A 22,283-nucleotide genomic window follows, 5' to 3' on the forward strand; every position below is an offset into this window, starting at 1 on the left:
AATGAAATATTGTCAATTCGAAATATGTGTAAATATGACTTATTTTCAATTTCGTAAACAAAAATGAAGTCATGGTCCTCGGACCGACTGAAAAAAAAAAGTGTCAGTCACCAACTGACAAAAAGCGAATACAAATCTATGTTAGATTTGAAAATAATTATTTGTGTCTTCTCCCTCATTAAAAATTATTACCGCATTGTTCGATGAAAGATTTGTATTTTTCTGTTCGGTTTCCAGATGAGGTTCGGTCGCATTTCAATTTCCATTTTGCTTGGGCAAGCCAGTAATTCAGATCTAATTTCAGTTGATGATGATGATGATGATGATGATGGTGATATTGTCGACTTGGGTAGCTCTTTTTCCAACAATGTTCGAACAACAAAATGTGTAAGGAAATGCTCGAAATTGATACAAAATTTGTTTCAAAAACCACAGCACGGATCTATAGAATGACCGACGTACAAGTCGTAGACATAATTATAGAGGTTTTGTTACTGTAATTTTACCGAAACACCGAACGAAAACAAAGAATATATGGCAAGAAATTGAGTGTGTTTTGTTCTTTTTTTTCATTGTTATACGAAACTCCAAGGAAATGATTAATTTTGGTTAGCACTTGATTTTGAAGAGTTATTTATGTGTGCATAAACTTGATTACACTGTAGAAAGCAAATATAATAAATGGAAGTCGCATGATTTCAATGCACTCACAAACCAATTTTGTCCAAATGGATAAATGTTGATGTCGCTTTCTACATTTCGATGCAATTATTTTCGTCTTCGGGTTGATGACTGTGTTCAAAAACTGAATAAACGTAGAGTTTTATATTTGAACAATGAGATACGACAGACCCCAGATGATTAAAATACACAAACACAATGCATTGCATGTTTATGGTTTTTATCTTACTGTGATCAGTAGCTCGTATCAACTGTCATTATTTCAATTTTATATATTACATTTATTTCGTGACGATTTGACCAATTTCTCCTTCAAACCATAGCACAAGAAAGCATGTTATTAAATTCCGAAAGTTTGTTTAAATAAAATTGACGGTAATTTCTAATCAATTTCAATATCGAAAATGCAACATTGGAAGTGTGTATGTATAAAAAAAAGAACCGTTTTCTATATTCAAAGATCATTCAATTCAATGATCCATAAACCGGCATAAAACCAACAGAATAAACCACATCCAGGTAGGAGGAAAAAAACATGTTGTTCACCAAACGACCGCATTCAATTCGGCACCTCACATAATTATAGCAGATAAAGTTGTTGCAGAAATAACAAACTCAATCCACAAGTCATCAAAAATCTAGTCTGTGGCTTATTCTCATCACATTTCGATGTAATGAGCTGACGAATGAGCCGCACACATACATAAAATTGCGCACCCGAACAAAAGCGGATCCATCAATTTTACAAATTAATTTTGACTAGGCGAACAACAACAACAAAAAAATACCCCGAAACTACTTAAACCTTTATTTTCTGCCTGGTTTATTCCTTGCAACACATTATCGATAGATATATATATATATTTATTGTTGTCGGCTTATTTATAGTTTTTCAACTTTCGACATGTTGATCCTGATGAGCTCGTTATTCCTTTGTTTCCGACAGCATACACATGAATCCATTTACGAAGAAGGATGGACGATACAAAGTTAAGAAAAAATCAACTGTATTTGTTGATTTTTTTTTCTTTCGTTGTTGTTACTACGTGTGTTGTGCCTTGTCTTTAACTTAATCGAGAGTCTTCCAAGAATCGGATTGATGGCAATTGCTTATTTCTTTCCTCTATTTTACTGGTTAACACAATCGAGATACCTACGTACATCCAAGTAATATTGCTGTTTTACTCTAGTTCACTGTTTTGTGAATGAATTTTTCAACCTACGTACGAGCGACTGGCGAACAAGAAGGTTACCAGTCGACATTTTATCTTATTTTATGTGTGTGTTTTTTTTTGTTGTTTCATTCATAAAATTACATTGAATTTTCACGAATGACTTTGTTACTTGTGATACTTACAATCACCTACTGGAATGAAAAAGTACAGTACACTAGTTTCTCTTCCACTCTCTTTCTCTGTCTATCTCTTTCATTTTTATCTATTTATCTCGCTTCCAATTTTCCGAAGGTTGATCAGCGAAGAAAATCCAAACATAAATTAAATTATCATCTTAAATTCGCCTCATATATGTACATGTTCATGTGGATTGGATTATAAAATCGCTATAAACTCAGTGGAAACACATTTTTGCATAAAAGAGTTTTTTTTTTTCGTTTTGTACAAACAATTCAGCCAGTCCATCAACCCACGTGAGATGCACACTTTAATGGCATAAAATATTTGTGCAGTTGTAACAGGAAATCTCACATGCTGTGAACATTATTTTATATTCATTTACACACTGGCCATGTGAAATATCTCTTATACACAAACACATGCACGCAACACGTTCGCATGCTACACTATTGCCCCGATATCGATTGGTGTAATTAAATTAACGAAAAAATAAAGAGTCTTACGGGAGTAAGACGAACTTTTCCGCACGGTGGTAGTTGCGTATTTTATTAAGAAAGTTCAAAATAATATTTGCTCGATTCTTCAAGTCTTTCAAGCGGCGTAAAGTTCGAGACCAAAAAATATTTTTCAACTTTGGCAACGAAATATTCTTTAATTTAATAGCAGAAGTACCCGAGAAAAGATTTTTCACACTTTCATGATAAACCCATTTGTACGACATTTGAAAGTATTCTATTTCTTAACAAAATACTATAAAAATATGTCTGACGTTAATTTTGCCATAAAGATTATTTTTGAAACACTTTTCATAACTAAAGTCACAACAAATTTGGATTTTTGTATGGGAGCCATGTCTGTATGCTACCTTAATCTCGTGAAACTTTGCACAGGTTATTTTTTTCACAAATAACATTCGGAGGGTTTGGAGAAATTTCAACCAAAATCAAGAGTACCTCCCATACAAAATATTCGTTTTTGAGCCAATTGAAAATTTTGTATGGGAGGTACCCCTAATTTTAATTGAAATCTCTTCAAATTTTCAGAATGTTATACTTTTGTGTAAAAAATAGTCTGTGCAAAGTTTCACGTCATTAAGGTAGCATACAGGCATGGCTCCCATACAAAAATCCAAATTTTTTGTGATTTTTTCAAGGAAACTGTATTAAAAATTGATTGTATCTCAAAACTAACGTCGGATTCGGGTTTCTCGTGCCAAAAAACCCCCCAATACATATTTTTGAGTGTTTAAGTCTACATTAAGTATGACTTTTGGACGAAAATTGGACTCTTTTTCATAGGTATCACTCCAGGCATGGAATTTTTTTCCATCAACCAAAGTCGCTCAAAATCTGATGATTTCTATTCCTGGGGACCCCCAATCATCCCGTGAAGTCAGATTTCAAATAACTTTTCTGGGTGGTGAGAAAATCGATGGACAAATTTTGCGTACGGCGGACAACGTACGACGTACGACGTACGACGTACGACGTACGACGTACGACGTACGACGTACGACGTGGAAGCGACCCACAACAACCATGCTCAAAACGGCCTGATTCGGGTTCTCTGACCTCAGAAACGTCCAGAAAACATGTTTTTGAGGTTTCGTAAATTTTGACCTATTGCAATACTTTCCCCTTTCACACTAGGTGTGTGCGGAAAAGTAAAAAACCGAAATAATGATCGAACCTTTACCGCACACTTTGCCATGTAACAGTGAGAAACAAAAAAAAAACTTGAAGAAGAATATGCAAAAGTTTGTGCGAAGAAATCCACCCAATCGGCGCTGCTCGTTTTTTGGTTTTTGTATGTACAAAAGTAAATGCGGTGAACAACCGTTGCTATAATATATCAATATAATGAAATAATTGAATACAAATAAGTCGTTCGGCTTCATTGCTTCCTTTGTCAGTTTATCGTATATAGGCAAGTTGGTGAGATTCGAAGATTTTGTCTCTTCACCGTGCTGTTGGCAACGTTCTGCTTGACCAGACTTTTCAATGGTATTCATTTCTCTTTTATTCATGCAATTATTCGTGTTCGCTTTGTCACTGAAAAAATATACACATCGGCTACATTTTAGCTCTTTCAACCGAACGTTTGCAACGCATTTTAAAACTGATCCGTCGTTTATTTTATTTTATTTTTTTATTTACTCATTCCCCTTTTTTTCACCTGATATTTTTGCATGCAAAATAATGAAAAAAAAAAAACCAAAGAAACGATGAAACTTGTATTAATCGAATGATCCCTCTGGTTTGAATGCGCTACAAGTGGCGTTCAGGGATTGAGGATTTGATTTGTTGATTTTGATATGAGATCGAAAATTGCAAACCCTGATCGCCGGTTGCATCTCTCTTTCGTTTTTTTTTCTCACACAACGATGTGTACGATATCAATAAATTGTAAATTCTCCGCACAGACAATTCATTGCATGTACATTTTTAGTGTTGTTTGAATGCGAATAATGATGGAAGAAGAAGAACGCAACGAACATGACTCGGACTTTTGCATAAAATGATTGAAGAACATGGTACACAGAATAAATGTATACGCATTTCACGCACACACACGCTCGCTTACACCATCATTTCTGTCATTTGTTGATATATCCATTGCAATATGATTCACGCAAAAGAAATTGGCCAACTAAATAGTATCACCGGAGCACGCTCGTTTCGGTCTCTTGTTTGCGTCGGTGTGTGGGCGAATCCTTGAAGTGCATACAAATGAAGATAAATAATTGAATGGAGAAAATTTATCACCACGGTAACAGATAAACCAAAATTGAGGAGGTTGTTGTTACGTCTTGCAGATTTATTTTTGGACAACAACGACGTTCAGTTTTTTTTTGTTTCCGTTTGTTATAACATAACCCCAAAACACAAGCACATACTGGAAAAAATTTGCATATTTCGCATGAATTCTTTGTTGCCATGACCGAATGCGCTGTTCATTGAATTTGGATTTGCAAGTTGCGGTTTCTGTGGTCAAATACATGCACAGAAATTGAAACAAAGTTGCTGCAGAAACTTCCAATTAAATTTTTTTTCGCCACATTTGAAAAGCAAAAAAACAAAGTATAAATATTTCTCGGAATAGAATTAAAATCTATATGCCATTTCTTTTTTTTTCTCCTCGCATAACTGAAAATGAACTGCGAAATGCAACGGAAACCACAATGCAAAATAACCGAAAGTAAACTAACTATATCAATGGCATAAAATAAGCGATGCGTTGAAAATAATAAGTTTTTGTGCGGGGAGGCAAAAATTGTATTAAATCACAAACAGTAATCCATATTATGGCATTGCACGGGACATTTTTCACTTGCAACAACAGTAACACCACCACTGCCACCACGATGTATCCAATTACTTCAAACGGGCAAAAAATTGCAACAAATCAGATTATGAGAGCTATGGAAAGATTTGACCAGATGAACTTTTGTACGGCTACTGAAATGGAAAGATCAAAATGACTAATGAGTGCGCCTCAACTCTTGCTGTTGCCATCGTCATCGCCTTTACCGTCGTCGCCGTTGTTACTTTATCTACTGCTGTGTGCAACCGAAAAAAATATTTGCAAATAGGATTCCGGACGGGAAAAAAATCCCATTCTCGATTCTTGTGAGTCAATGTGCACTTTCATTGTTTGTTTTTTTTAATTCGTGACCTCCTCCACAAAGATATGATGAGGTGTAATCATTGTTTCGTACAATTTTTTTGACGCGCATTTGTACTTTAATCTTCTTTCGTGTCTTCTATTTCCTGACATTTGCTTACCTATTTATCCATTTGCTATGTTTGTCGGTCATCATATAATGCTTAAAGAATGTTCGAAATGTGAAAAAAATTGTGTTTCTTCTAATGCAATCACTTTTTTTTTTAAAAATGTTTACATCGGCGAGATTTATTTCTTGAGGAAAAATGTAAATAATCCGTTTGTTCAAAGAGTACACAGACGAATGCAAAAAAAAATCGCCCGAAAATTGTAAAATGGCGAATGAACGAAACATTAATATATAAAATGATTATATTATTATATTTGGGAGCGGTTCTTTACAATTTCCTCTTTTAAATTGGTTTTTCTTCAATGTGCATTGCTTTAAGGAGGTCGATGCCAAAGACAAAAACAGAATAATATGCTACTGTCAGAGCATTGAGAGGAGAAAAAGGTTTTTTTTTTGCTTTAATCGAAAATGGCGAAAAGTTGATGCACCACCACAAAACAAAAGAAACTCTTTTTTTCCTTCGTTTAACATCCGTTTTATTTTTTGTTTTAAATTACGGTTGAAACCATCGCAAAATATGAATTCTTCGGAAATCATTTTTAATTGAAATTTTTACGTTGAAAATAATAACGAAAAAATCCAGCACACTTTTGTTTCATTAGTGGCCAACATCCAAAAAATGATATCCTTTTGGCTGCTTTTGGGCAAATCATTAATATGCATATTAATTATGTTCAAGTATGCAAAAATCTTCATATGACCCTCGTTACCAGACACATCCAGCGCGCATACACACACAGAGCGAGAGAGAGAGAGAGATTAGACCAGAGATGATGGATGGAAGCAGCTCATGCCCGACTAACAAACGCATTTATAATCATGCCGACAATGTTAATTTGCTGCTGCATAAATTTTCAAGAAATATTTTTGCTCGAATAATAAAGAATCGGGCCAAAAATGCCAACAACAACAACAGTACACAGTACATCGAATGAGAAACGAGAGGAAAAAAACACACCGAGCCAGAGAAATCGAAAAGAAAAACATGCCAAGCATCATACACAAAAGCCAATTTATTTTGTAATTCATTTTTGAAGCACAATCATCTGCGTCCTTTCTCTTGTGTGCTCTCTTTCTCTCGAAAGCATCCATCGTTAAGACTGTGTTTCTGTCTTTTTATTGCAATGTCTCTGCATTAAAACATATTCTGTTGTAAGTTTTAATGTTTTGGTGAGTGTTGTAGCAGCGCCAGTGCATTAAAAAAAGCACCAAGTATAAAACAAGAGCATAAAAATGTATTGCCTTAATTTCTTTTAAGTCTTCTCTTTAATATCATTTACGTTTCATTTTTCCGATGCATGTTCGTTCGCAATATTTTTGCGTAAGTTTTTGTGTTGGTCTCAGTTCAGTCCTACACAACATCCAGGATTATTTTTGCACCGCGGCGAAATCGATCCTGAAAATACACCATCACATCACTTATGAAACCATAAATTTTCATGTAATTCTAATATTCTGATGCATGGTAGCAATGGTTATATCGCATTTAGAATAAACATCGTCTTGTTCTTGTTATGCATTCAATTTCAATTGGATTATATATGCTTGAGCGCGAGCGCACGCAATAATATCACTTTTTACAATGCGCTCACATGTACCATGGCCGATATCAGAGAAACAAGAGGTGAAGCAAAAACATAAACAATATATCGAAAGACGAAAATGAAATTTCCGATGTTTTCGAAACGGTGCATGTATATCATACGCCCATAACAATCAATGCCTGGTTCGAAAATGCACGCAGTAAAATCAAGCGCAACACGACGAAATTGACGACGAAATAAAAAAAAAACGATATACAAAACACACGAAGGAACGCATAAATGGTGCAGAAATAAAAAAAAACGAACGAACGATGACTGACGAAAAGAATGAAATTGGTTAAATTGCATTAATTAAAGTAAATTCCTTTCCGCTTTGTATCCGAGATAGAATGAAAGCGTGTGTGTGTATATATGCAAGTTTATCATAATGTCGTTTCGATGTCTCTGTGAACGACGAGTGTCTCCCATGTGCGATTTTTTTTTCTTCTTCTGCGTTCTCATTTTTTATTCGTCTTCTTTTTCTCCAGTTCTTTTTCTACCGAATTCTTTCTTCCACAGATTGAATGTATCTGTACTGCATCCGATAAAGATGCTGCATTCGCTGATTTTTCACTGTTTAGCGAAATCGTTCTGTCGCTATCTCTCACTGACACGAGACACACACACCGAACCCAGAAAAGAATGTGTAAAACAAGTACCAAGAAGATGCAAGAATGAACGAGCGCGCATACACACGAAAAAAAAAAAAACGTTAATTAGATTTCATAAATACTGAAGATAGGGTATAGAGTGGAAGATGCAAATTCATTCATTTTCCATGTGTCTGAATGGAACTTTGCACGTATGCAGTCTTCATTAACAGCAGTGCGCACAATAACCAGATGTGAAACTCCACATTTTTATTCTTTTGCTGCGTTTTTTTGTGTGTAAGTGCATGTGTATCTTCAGCAGACACTTTAAATGCTACATTTTGAAGGAGTATCACATAAAAGAAATTGACATTAAGGTTGCGCTAAACGTTCATGATAAAGAATTTTCATTTTAGTGCCAACATTTAAAACAGGATGCAATCTACTATATATAATAAAAAAATACATTGCATATTTTCTTCGATTTTGTCTTTTTCCATCCGCATTTCGAACTGACGTCTTAAAAACGATTTTTGTACCATAAAATTCTGATTAAGCAAAGTATCACTAAATAGAATAACAATTACTCATTTTCATTGCACATATACAAATTTTATGTACATTGTACATTTCAATTGAACTAATTGATAGAGCGAAAACAAGGTGAGATATAAATATCTGATGAAAAAATCAGATCAGAAATGCATTCACATCAGCAATGAAATGAAGCGCATTGTAAATTATAAAGCGCCTTTGATTAGGCAACATCATGAAAAGTTTCTGAATGGTTGTTACATGAGCTAGCCATTGATTTTTTTGCCCAGCTATTTTCAAGTATTTGAATTTTTAAAACTTGCTGAAATTCGTGTCACGTCTTTGGTTTAATTGGCAGCCGTCAAGTGTATGAATAAAACAATAGTGATAATTCGTTCTGTTTCAAAATACGAAATCCATGAAATCTAATGCTAAGTTGTTGTAATGAAAATTTAAGGGCAAAAAAGCGGCAACTTTTCACGTTTCAATCGCAAATATATGTATATATTTCAGCCAACGGCAACATAAACTTCAGTGAATGAATGAAAAATGAACTATTTACGTCAAGCATTGAACAACCACCATAAATTGAGCAAGAAAGTGTTTTTTGCCATCAAAAGTATGAAATAAAAAAATCATTGAAAATCCATAAAAAATTCAAATGAATAGAAGTAGCAAATAACTATTCACTTATGTGACTTCATCTTTTTTTTTCGAATAATACTTTGTAAATTGTGTATTTAGCATAAACGGGCTCGCGGTTTTTCTAGAGTGTGTTGGTTTTCTTGGTCCGCGTGCATTCCCAACGTTTTTCATCATCACATACACACACTGGCCAACGCCAAACAAACTGCATTGCAAATTGTCTGGGGAATGGAATCTAGCGATATTTGTTTTTTCCCAACCTGTTTTGCGTGAAGAAGAGTTATTCAATATGGCCATTGCAATGAAATGATGCAAAGAAGTGTAAAGCACAAAATACAGCAAAAAGTGCGGAAATTCATCGAAAATGTTAAGTCGATACGATGATATTAGTATTTTTTTCTTCTTCTTCAGTTTGCATCATACTTTCGCCACCGCTGCCAAAGAATAAAAAAAAAACAATTTCGGAAATGCGAGTAAGAGTGAGAGAAACGCAGTGAAGAGGGATAGACCATCGCTGTGCATGTGATCACTTATGTTGAGCACACTTTTTAACAGTTCTAAAAATATTTATAGAATGCAGAGTTAATAAACTTTTCTGCAGCACATTACGAGTGTTTGCCGTTGCTCAGCTTGGCTTTTTCCTTCCACAAGTCTTTATGTGTTTGGTTTTTCATCCTCTTCCTTCTCTTGTGTGCATTGTTTTTTTTTTCTTTTATATCGTCGTCCGTTCATTCAGTATCTGTAAACGCGACAGTAACATAGTTTATACATTATGGTGTTTAGTTTGTGTAGTTTATCGCTTTCATTTGTGCATTGCACTGTTGTGTTCGATGGTGTGCAGCGTAATACTTCGTCATGTTTTCTTGCATATTTGCGCGTCGTGTTGCCGGCAATAAATTCAATTTTTATGCAAGAAATCATGTGACTCAAGTATTTTTCCATGAAGTACATACAATTTTCTCTTAATTTTGCAAAAAATAGGCATCCAACAATCTCTTCTTCCCTTCGTTCACATTTCGAAAAACGATAAACGACGACGAAATAGCGAAATGCTGAGTATGAGTATGAGACGATTGCATTAAATACTTTGAGTCTAGTTTTTTTTTTCATAAATAAATTTTCACGCGGAAGAATACTCAAAAACTTTGTCGAGCTGATTTGAGCACTTTTTAGTGTACCATTGCTTGGCTACTTGCAAACGCGATGTATTTATAATGAGATCTGTTCATTTTCTCTAATACACTGTGCATGTTACATTGTAAACTCTGTCTTACACACTATATTGCTTTGTGCTACTACAATCACCGTCCGGCCAAATCATTTTTAGTTCAATGGTGCGATGCTGTGTTGGCACTGCTTCGGGCGAATGCAATCGCTGCTCCATTACTAATATTCACATCGAATAGCTTAGGTCACTTGATATTGGTTGGAGAGCGCTTGAATTAAGTAAAATGAAGTTTATAGATCCGCAGCCAGATATAGCGATTCCAAAAATTCTTTGCGTTAAGCTGAAAAGCGATTATTAAAAGGTGTTTTCCCTCCGCACCGAAATACTGAATATATAAATACCGAATATGGAACAAGAAAGAAGTCGGTCGAAGTTTTCTTTCTTTTTCCTCTTTTTCTTACTTCATTTTTCTGTTCAAAGTATACAAAATACGATAACGCAGCAAGCGCGTTAACAAAAATTACAAACTTTTCCGGTAGACACTGTTGTTATTCCCATTATAGATTTACTTTTTACCATGATTTTCTTCTCTCTTTCTCGCTCGCTCTCTCCCCACTTTCGTTTTGCGCTTCATTTTTCATTTCCAGGGATTATTTGGACCAGCTGCCGTTGGCTGGTGTATCTCGAGAAGCTCTGAAGTTTGTTTCGAGTAAAGTTTATGAATTTGAGCGTTGCTCGGTGTTTATGCAGCAAATGAGCTTAATTAAAGTTTATTGTATAATTATATTGCTGCGGACCACCAACCGAAATCGAGTTCTGCAATTCAACTATATTATTTGTCGATCTTTTCTTCTATTCGCAACGATGTAATTTTTGTTTTCTATATTTTTTTCATTTCGCTACCTTTAATTTAAAGTTTTTATTTTGTATGCATTTGATAAAAATGTAAAAATTATTGAACGATCGAACCTCAATAAATACCTGTTTTTCTATGAATGAATGTTTGCTAGGTCAAAAACTTAAAATTTGCACTCAATATTTATTATTGGTTTCAGTGTCGTTTACAGTCACCAAAGTGTTTTTATCTCAACAAACACTCTTGCCACAGCACATTACAATTTCACCCAAAAACATGATGAATGACCATCTCAAACTCGAGTTTTACGTTGTACACTTTCCATGCTATTCAAAAATCATCTTCGCTCGGTTAGTTCACGAAGCATATTAAATATCAATAAGCTCTTTCGTTCGATATGTGATTTATATGTGCATTTGTCAGAAAAACCAATTTTAATTGCTTGGAAAATGGACCGATCGAGTGAATGAATCACCCTCTTATGTGACAAGAGCCAAAGGTAAATAATGAATTTCACATGGGTACTGCATGTTCCGGGTAAAAATAGATCCATTTCAATTGATTGTCGTTTGTTGTAGTCGTTGCCAATGGTCCCGATTACTTTGAAAACGATATCAGACCAATGGAAAACACTTCATATCTCTGATGTGGCATCAATGTACTTTGATGCCCATTGATGCCATATATGTGACATCACTTCGAAATGTAACCCTCATTAGAACGTATTAAAAACCACTCGATATCATTCGAACGCAATTCGTTTGTGCCGAAAAGATGTCAGCATGAAATCAGCATGGCAAGCACATACGCATCACATGCGAAATCCAAAAATTATTAAAAGAGATGCCATTCACTCCATAAGCATAATATATGTTCACATCTTCAATATCTCGTCTCTTTTTCCACCTCTCTTTAGTATGGCTATATGGTGATGATTTCATTCAATAGTTTTCGTGAGCTTACTTACTAATGTCGGCTATGGGAAATGTGAGAAAATATTAGGTGCATGTCGCTGTCGAAACTTTGCAATTTTGATTGCATATTTGTGTCCATGGGAATAATAGTGGCAATACAGTGTACTTTGAAATACGTTCGCTAAAAAAGTGAATTCCCAAAAACAGATCATAGATGTTTTTTCGTTTAAACACACATAATCACACAATGTTGCTGCGAATGTTGTGTGTAAAATTTAAAGAGTATAAAAATGATTGAGAGTGAATGTATTTTGGTGATCGCTTTGAGTTTTTTATTGACGATTTTTATTACGCAGCAAAATATAAGTGTGAGTTGCGTGTGTGAATAGAATGTCGATTGTTAACATTCAAGGGTGAGCGGGACAGCATGAAACAAAGATTTACCAAGCACGATTTGGGTGGCAAATTTTTCACCGTGTGTTTGAAAATGTAGACTGGATGGAATACCAAAATAACAAATTAGAACTCTACATTTGAGGTAAAACGTTGAATGCAGCTGCAGTGTTGACATAAAACTCCGAAATGTTTGTTCGTGTTGTTCCGTATGATCAAAGCTTTGACGAAAACTATGCGGGTATCTGTCATTTTCAATTTTGGCAATTTGGTAAATGGATTGATGTTTGTGTTGATGATTTTGTATATGCGTTCTGAACAAGATAATGAATTTTGAAGTGTACTGCTCGAAAAAGGTAATTGATAATCTTCGATTTACAGACTTTCAGTGAAAACTTATATTTTGAAAAAAAAAAAAAAAAATAATTTTTTCATTTGAATCTAAAAAGCCTACGCCAAATTGAACGGATCTTATAAAGCATTGATAGGTGGTTCTACGTGTGAAGCTATGGAAGATTTTACTGGCGATGTAACTGAAATATATAAACTGGAAGAGGCACACTCAAATCTCTTCTTCAATATTTTACTTAAAGGTCATGAACGTGATTCAATGATGGCATGTAGTATTGATCCAAGTGTATTAGAATCCAAAACATCAGGACTCATAAGGGGGTTTGAATCGAAATTCGAAATGAAATTTCAAATTTGATATTTTCTTATATATACGAAATTTCTAGTCATGCTTATTCAATTACTAAGATTGCACTCATGGACATTGTATCACCAAGTAAAACTGGCCAAATTCAAATGGTGCGGCTTCGAAATCCATGGGGTGATGTAGCTTCATACCAGATAACGTGAAGCAAGAAATTGGATTGAACTTCGACAGAGTTGAAATTCAGGCCCGACTTGTTGAGTGAAGATAAAATTGATGATGGTCGAAAAAATGGATGTTGTCATTGTTCGAAGGGATTAAAGGAGTGTCCGCAGGTGGTTGTCGGAATAATTTGAGCACATTTGCACAAAATCCACAATACTTTATAACTTTGGAGGATCCTGACGAGGATGACGACGAAGATTTGTGTACAATCATTGTTGCTTTGATGCAGAAATATCGAAGATCCAGACAAATATGCAAAATATTAAGCAATGCGCTTTTTTTGCACTTGCAGCGACATGCACCTGAAAATATTTGTAGAAAATTCAAACGAGCACAGCACAAAGTCTGACATAAACTCAAAGTGTGAGCAAGAATACTGTAGAAACACGTTCCATTCTGAATTTTTGAATTACATTCCCTTTTTACAACTCATCTCATGACGAGAAATACGTGTGCTTCTCTCATTTTTTTCCCTTTTCTCTAGAGATATCTCTCTAATATAATACTTTCAACTAGATATTTTGATCTTTTCAACTATGCAATTGATGATGGGGAAAAAATGTTGATCAATCATGATTCAAACAAACATGACAAAACCCCGAAGTCAAACTAAATTTAAAGCGAAGCGTAATGTATTCACAATGCCTTAATTTGAGATCAAATAATCATAATACCACATTTAGTCCAACTGATTGTTGAACACATAAAAACATATTTTTATATATAAAAAAAAACGATATTAGGGAAAAGTCCACGGGTTCAACAAAAACCTTCAACAGCCGTAGCTAAATCGGCGTAAAAGCAAAGAAATGACTTTAAAATAATTGGTATATTACATTTACGATTGCGTTAAAAATAAACTTTTTTTTATCCCAATGTGTTGTGTTTATCGTGCAACAATGCTCATATCTTTTGTGCAATTGTCTCTGTGCCATTTGTTAATCACAAATATGGAGAGAATTTATGGAATGGCTAGTTGAATGCATACAAGATAAGCACGATTTAAACATGTTCGTTCGTTACGCGACAAATAGAAAATGTGCGTCACATAAATTTATATAGTTTTTGTCTATTTTGTCGGCTGTGTTCTCGTCTATACTGCATGACGCCGCTTTGAATTATATTTTATGCAAAGCAACATTGATTGATTGATTAATAGTGTGTAGCCTATACATTGTTCCCTGTCCATAATTAATTCCGATACTTTACTGTCTATGCACTTCCACATATCGTATGCATTTCATTTATTGATTTATCTGTTACTTTGTTCCGATATTTTCAATGATCAATATAGTGATGTCCGATTAAACTGTATAGGTAGACAGCGTTCTGAATTTTATTCCGTTAAATTTTACGCTGATACCATTTCGAATAGTGATGTACGTAGATAAACTCAGTTAATAAGTTCAAAATTATTACAACATATTGATATGGTTAGAGATTTATCTAATAGTTTTTTTCAAAAATTATGCATCATAAAATATGATGGTTCTGATCACCTACTGCGGTATTTTATTGAATGCATCACTCGCTGAGAACATATTAACGATAATTCATGTGATTGCGTGTGTGATAGAGAGTTTTATGCATTTTAATGTAAAGCGCACTGCACTGGGCGGTTTTGTTTATTAGATTGCGAAAATATTTATTCACATAAATTTTGTACGAATATAATTAAGTTGCGTCAATATTTTCATACAAATTCATGTGATGGTCCGACAATTTAAGCTGCGCTTCAACATTTTGTGTTGTTTATACATTTCTGTTACAACATGTTTATAATTGACTCCCGCTCAATATTAGAGATGTTTCAAGAACAACGAGAAGTAATTCAAATCCATCTGCGTACTTATTTGAAGGCGTTTGTTTTTAAATTAATACCATTAATACGTATAAATTTACCATCGACACTAACTAGGATGCGAAACGGTCCGTAATTTTTTATTTGATTGTGTTTTTTCTCATTAATTCCACTCACTGAAATTCGAAAACTCTAAAAATAGAATTGTTTACCAAAAAATCGCAATAATATTTATTTCTCACTTGAAAAAAATAAACGTTATCAAGGACAAACTTTGCGTTACGATTATAATTCATGACTCCATGATTGCTGGACCAATTTGAAAAACCATCGATTGTTATGACTTCATTCACTGATTAAAGAATATCTCGTTATTTTGTTGTTCACGTCGATTGGCTATCAACTTTCGATATTTTATCTGTGATCTTGAAATTTGGTGATTATTCCGCCCATGCAAATAAGATATTCTTGGCAGATAACTCGTCAGGATGTGAAATCTCAAAATATTGTCAGGATGTGAAATGATGACTGAAATGTGATAACATAATCTCACTTGTTTACAGCTAATCGAAAGATTGTTTCATATTTTAAAAGCATATACATCGCAACATGCATATACAGTTGTTATTTTTTATCAATATGAAAGCCATATTTTATGACAAATCACGTCTAGTGTAAAGTTGAAAATCAGAAGACTCGCATATTCCAGTGCGAACGAAAGTATTTTTACTATTACAGAAATTCGAACAATTTGCACAATTCAGTATTTACTCCTCAATAAAAGTTTTTTCAACTTTATTTGAAAATCTGTATAAAATAATTAATAGTATTGTGTGTTTTATTGTGACAATGAAAGCAATATATTTGTTTATTTTATTTATATTGTGTTTCGAAGTGCACGCAATTTCAAATTTAGACCAACAGCTAATTAATGCTGCTAAAAATGGTAATTTGACACTCTCATCAAAATATCTATAATATAAATGTCTGAATAATATGCACATGAAAAGTAAAAGTAAAAAAATAGGCAAATGCCAAAAAAGAACTCTATATCTAAATCTAGGGGGGAGACACAAACGATTAAACCATGATTCCAATATAAAAACACTAATCCTACTATTCCACCAATCCGTCATTTCATTGTCAAATGTGATGTCACATTTCGCCGCTATTCACTTTGTTGAAAACTTATTTATCGATACTGGAGTATGACATTTTGTTATTGATAATTAAAATTATTTTTTTCATCAATAAAATTTTGAGAAAGAGTATCTATTGTTTTTTAAATTTGTAATCGACTTTTGAACTAAAAAATATTTCAAAAAAGAACAAATTACTATCTCAAAACAAGTTCAATGCTTTTATCAAATTCTGTACTATCGATTACAAAAACTTTGAATTAACCCATTTTCGCTATTCCATACACGGGATTAGTGAATCCATGTGAATCCAGCTACTGAATTCTCTATTCCACTTTAATTTCTCGAATTTTTACACTAAAAAGTCTAATCCTATTCCACGTGTCTACCCCCTAGATCTAAATAGGATTTCTAAAATACCAAAAAATAACTCTATATCTACGTTGAAGATACAAATTGTTCTCGTCGTAAAATCAAAATGTCCCAAATAGCATGCTATTTCATCTCATTTCAAATGAATAGTCAGCTCAGTATAAAGTCTGTCTTACTTTTAATTTTTTCTAGGTTATACAGATAGAGTCAAAACTCTAATCAAAAATGGTGCTAATGTGAATTTTAGAGATGTTGAAAACGATACGCCACTTCTTTGGGCTGCTCACAATGGTAACTGAACATTTTTTTCAATTTATTAATTACAAATGTAAGACACCCGAGTTTATGTTATGTTTAATAAGGGAAGATCAGTTTGAGTCAGCCTGACAGTTCAAAATAATTGAAAATCACATACAAATAACGTTTCGTTGAACTTTTTAGATTCTTTCTAACTTTCGACGTTGATACATCAAGCAATGCCACAGCACTGAAATTCTTTTTGTTGGAAAATCTTTTCAGGTCACATTGAAACGATTAAAGTGTTATTAGAAAATGGTGCAAATATATTCGATAGAAATAAAGCAAATGAAACTTCACATGATTTAGCTGTTCGAGAAAGTAATTTGGCTACACATTTTTAAATTTGAAATCATCTCAATATTTATAATCACACACTCTTTCAGGTAAAACAGAAGCAGCTAATCTTCTATTGGAAATGAAGAACTTTAGTAAGTATCATAGTTTTAAATTAATCCGGCATCTTTTAACCCTTTACTGCTGATGAATAGAAAAAAAATCTAAACATGGGTTTTTCGGAACCAACAAAAAAATAGTAAACTAGATTTTAAAAAACCGTAAAAATGAACTATTTCTAATACGATTTGTTATAATTTCATGAAAACCACATGGCAAATCGAATGAAACGTGTTTTACATAGTCGAACATTCAAATCATCACTTAAGTGGATATATTAATGAAACCATGAAACGAATAACAATAGTGGTAACAAGCCACAGCTAAACCAAAAAAAATATATATATAAAATCACAAAATATCAAAATACAATTTCGAAAAACCTAAAAAAAAAAAATTAAAAATCCATGATAATCATAAACCACACTCGCATAAAAATCAAATTAAAATTTGCTAAAGAGAGAGCTAACGTTAAAAACAATGATAAAACCATGGATAAAACCGACCTGGGATGTTGAAAATATATCTATTTCTAATGTACGGGTACTTATTGATACATTTTAATTTGATTTAAAAATATGACATTTTAGTTTCTGTTCTGATCTCTTTGCCTGAATTTAATATCGGAGAAACGATAAGACTACCATGTAGCGCATATAAGAATGTTATACACGTAAGAATATTCTATTGAAGATGATGTATTGGAAATTATGAATTATTATTTACATTTTGTTCTATCGCATTAGACTCCAATCACAGTGGCCTGGCGTAAGGCAAATGGATCTCTCCCGGATCGATCATACCAAAAGAATGGTGTTCTTATAATCACAAATGTTCAATGTGCAGATAGCGGTGTTTATGTTTGTAAAGCTGAATATGAAGGAAATATGAAGGAAGAACGTACGACAATTACTATAAAAGGTAAACCAGATAACATAACATTTTTTTTAGAAAAAAAAAAAAACAAATTCTAACAGAAAGATAAAATACAACCTATACAATCTGATGAGAACCTATGCTTGTAATCAAATAAATCTCAGAACTTTTCTCGCTCGTTCCATATAATCGTTCCAATCAAACCGAAAGCCAGTGAGTATCAGCGACGTGATCAACAAGTCCACGTTTTTATTTACTCAAACCCTAAACGACTAACTTTTAAAAACATTTTCTGTAGAGAACCATGGCAAGCATTTCATAGCGCTGTTGAGAGTGGTGAGTAATAGAAATGTGTGCAATTTTATATTGTATCAAATAAAAAAACTCTGTCGAGGTGAACCACGAGTGTTGAAACCAGCATTTCTGATACCAATTCCGTGGCCGAGTAGACCAATTTTCAAATTCCAATCTATTTGTGGAAAGATTTTGGAACCGATTTTTTTTACCCTCAGGTAATCTGGGAACAATCGAAGAACTACTACAAAAGGGAACGGATATTAATATCACAGACCATAATGGCCGAACACCTTTATTTACTGCAGCTCAAAATGGTAAATTCATACGTTAAAATACAAATAATAACCGACATGTTTGAATGTCTTTTTATTCAGGTCGACATCTTATAGTTGAATTCTTGATAAATAATGGTGCCGATATAAATCTGAAAGATTACTACGGTGAAGCTCCGATTCACACGGCAACTTCAGAAGGTGACAAAATATTTAAAATATTTTTGATATAAATATATATGAGCATTTCATTGAAATAAGGTCACAAGCGAGTTGTTGAAATATTGATCAAAAATGGCGCCAACACAAATATCAAAGATGATAACAGACGTGCACCAATAAATATCGCCACTCAAAAAGGTAATTTTGATGTCGTTGGATTCTCTTAGAATATACCTTAAAATGTGTAACAAAATCATTTCTTTAGATTATGAGCGAATCGCTGAATTGTTACTCAAAAATGGGGCAAATGCAAATAATCAAGACAAAGATGGAGTAACTGCATTGTTTACGGCTGCAAGCTTCGGTATTACAATCGAATATTTATTTGTCACACTGTCAATGGATATTTTATTAAAATGATGTTTCTCTCAGGGCGCGATAGACTGGTTCAAATGTTATTGGAACACGGTGCGAATGTTAATCTTCCAAACAACCGCGGAGAAACACCATTATACAGCGCCACAACAGCAGGTCGACTTCAATGAAATTTACAGTTTTTCATAGATCAAACGAAAATTAGTTATTCTCATTCGAAATATAGGCTTTGACGATATCGTGGCACTGTTTATCCAAAACGGAGCCGATGTTAATAAACAAGATCAAAATGGATGGTCACCACTACACGTGGCCACTCATAATGGTATTTATCATATATTATATAAGTCAATTAATTTCGTCATTATTATATAAAATGATAAATTGCATTTCAGGTTTATTGAAGATGGTCGAACTTCTATTGAAACATGAAGCCGATGCGAATTTAAAAAACCAAAACAACGACACAGTCATTGATCTTGCTATAAGAAAAGGTATTGATTACAATTATATTTCTCATATTTTTGTTGATTTACCCACTTTATTTGACCAATAGGAAATGAGAAAATTATTAAACTTCTCAAAAAACGTCCAGCAGAAAAAGGTAATGATTTATACTTTTTCGATGCTTTTATTTTGATTGTAAACTGATAAAAAACTTAATATTGTGAATTTAGCATGCGCAAATTATTTAAAAAATCACAGTTTGCATGGTCTGAATATTACTTCCCTAAAAAGTCGAATTTTGGGTGGTGGGGAAGCTGATTCACAAGAATTTCCATGGATGGTATGTCATCTTAGCTTCCCCAACATTTATTCTCATAAAATGTTATCCATTTTAAATCATTTCACAGGCGGCTTTAGGTTATTTAAATAATAATTACCAAATCACCTTTGACTGTGGAGGTACAATCATTTCGAATTATTTCATAGTAACAGCTGCTCATTGTGTTGTTGAATCTCGACAACCGATATTCATTCGATTAGGAAAAGTGAGTGTAAATGTCATCTGTTTGAGGTTATTTGCGTTTTACATGAGAATGAAAGGGAGGTGGCGTTGAATGTGTGAACACTGAACAGCCACTTACGTTCATTCTCATATAAATATCAGGTCACCTCAACTGGATGAGTTGTTTCAATTGGTTTAAAATACACAGTGTGTCGCAAAGAAACGTAAACTTTAAGGAAATATCTCATATTAGTGGCGCCATCTATTGAGGGGATACGCATTGGAAAGGTCCATCCCTAATTGACATATTGTCAAAGTTTTATGAGGATCGGACCACTTACAGCCAAGCACTTATTGCGTCCTAACTAACTGTGTTTTTTCATGGGTCAAAGGCCGAAAATTGAACACGGAACTGTTATATCAATTCGTTCTCAATAGATGGCGCCACTAATTTGGGATATTTCGTTAAAGTTTACGTTTCTTTGCGACACACTGTGTATCTCAATACTTCATCTCCATTTTTTGTTTATACAATATACGCTGTATTTTTTTCTTTCATAACCAGATTACTATGACCGATAACAATAATATCGAACCAGTAAATTACCGGATCGCGGTAAAAGAATCGAAATCATTTAATTCTACTAATAATATCACCCATATCATTTAAAAAAATTATTATTCAACAGGATATTATAAGACATTCGAACTATTCGGGACTCACTAAGAAAAATGACATCGCCTTAATTCGAGTTGCAAAACCAATTTTGTTCACGGACTATATTATGCCCGCATGCCTGGAACTCGATTCAAATGATATGGACATTGATATTCCGCTGATTGTGACTGGTTGGGGATCAACAGCCGATGGTAAGCTAGTGATAGTGTCTATCCAAATTCTTTTAACACAGTATAACTTTGAAAACATGTAGCCTCAGGTCTCAATAGATCAGACATTCTGCTCAAAGCTCAATTGAAAACAACGCCACTGTTCGAATGTAACCAAACGATGTTGAAATGGAATGAAGAACCAAATCAAGCAGCTTTTCGAGATGGAATTAGCCACGGACAGTACTGTGCCTCTGACCCACAGGGAAGGAATGATAGTTGCCGGGGTGATAGTGGAGGTCCACTTCAGTACATCAGTGAAACATTCGGGGCAACAGTTGTGGGCATAGTTTCTTCTAGCGTAGGATGTGGAACTATATTGCCCGGCATTTACACTCGCATCGCATATTATTTAGATTGGATTGAGCCCATCGTCTGGCCAGCTCTATAAAAAAAAAGAAAAAGAAAAACGAAAGAAACAACTGAATCAAACTAATTTTAATTCATTCTTTTGTTTAGAAACAAAATTATATTTAAATGCACATTCAAATGGATTTTATTCTTTTGAATCATGATTAAACTAAATATATTTCATAGAAACACAACAATTATATAGATATCAGAAATTTTGTGTTTTAAATTTAGATTTCATTACTCATTCGTTATCTCGAAATTTTTTTATTGATAATATTTCGATATTCTCTCTTTTACTTTTCCGCACACACCTAGTGTGTAAGGGAAAGTATTGCAATAGGTCAAAATTTACGACACCTCAAAAACATGTTTTATGGACGTTTTTGAGGTCAGAGAACCCGAATGAGGCCTTTTTGAGCATGGTTGTTGTGGGTCTGTTCCACGTCGTACGTCGTACGTTGTCCGCCGTACGCAAAATGTGTTAACACAATAACTCTCTCCCCAGAAAAGTTATTTAAAATCTGAATTTACGTGGGGATCGCGAGGAATAGAAATCATTAGCTTTTGAGCGACTTTGCAAAGATTACATTAAGTATGACTTTTGGACGAAAATTGGACTCTTTTTCATAGATATCACTCCAGGCATGAAAAAGAGTCCAATTTTCGTCCAAAAGTCATACCTAATGTAGACTTAAACACTCAAAAATACAATC

At 33.8% G+C, this 22,283-nt stretch overlaps 2 protein-coding genes across 5 annotated transcripts; both read left to right on the forward strand.

Moving 5' to 3' along the window:
- The first annotated feature begins 12,701 nt into the window (after positions 1 to 12,701).
- LOC116340679 (calpain-A-like) lies at positions 12,702 to 13,373 on the forward strand. Its single transcript, XM_031767289.1, has 3 exons — positions 12,702 to 12,753; positions 12,962 to 13,184; positions 13,250 to 13,373. Exons 1-3 carry the CDS (start codon positions 12,702 to 12,704, stop codon positions 13,371 to 13,373), a joined length of 399 nt encoding a protein of 132 aa, XP_031623149.1.
- A 2,554-nt stretch (positions 13,374 to 15,927) lies between these two features.
- LOC116340778 (ankyrin-1-like) lies at positions 15,928 to 21,916 on the forward strand. 4 transcript variants are annotated; one of them, XM_031767435.1, is made up of 21 exons: positions 15,928 to 16,139; positions 16,897 to 16,995; positions 17,224 to 17,322; positions 17,388 to 17,432; positions 17,988 to 18,070; positions 18,144 to 18,318; positions 18,438 to 18,486; positions 18,572 to 18,609; positions 18,786 to 18,884; positions 18,945 to 19,043; positions 19,104 to 19,202; positions 19,270 to 19,368; positions 19,437 to 19,535; positions 19,606 to 19,704; positions 19,775 to 19,873; positions 19,936 to 19,983; positions 20,057 to 20,166; positions 20,234 to 20,371; positions 20,894 to 20,944; positions 21,018 to 21,198; positions 21,267 to 21,916. In XM_031767435.1, exons 1-21 carry the CDS (start codon positions 16,043 to 16,045, stop codon positions 21,605 to 21,607), a joined length of 2,247 nt encoding a protein of 748 aa, XP_031623295.1. In that variant the 5' UTR covers positions 15,928 to 16,042; the 3' UTR covers positions 21,608 to 21,916. The 4 variants fall into 4 exon arrangements, with proteins under 4 accessions (XP_031623295.1, XP_031623294.1, XP_031623296.1 ...); XM_031767434.1 differs by having other exon boundaries at positions 15,932 to 16,139; positions 21,261 to 21,916; XM_031767436.1 differs by having other exon boundaries at positions 15,932 to 16,139; positions 18,459 to 18,486; positions 21,261 to 21,916.
- Positions 21,917 to 22,283: the final 367 nt, after the last annotated feature.

This window comes from Contarinia nasturtii, unplaced genomic scaffold (genome assembly GCF_009176525.2).
Source record: "Contarinia nasturtii isolate CC-2019 unplaced genomic scaffold, AAFC_CNas_1.1 Cnas_scaffold_695, whole genome shotgun sequence".
Taxonomy (NCBI): Eukaryota; Metazoa; Arthropoda; class Insecta; order Diptera; family Cecidomyiidae; genus Contarinia; species Contarinia nasturtii.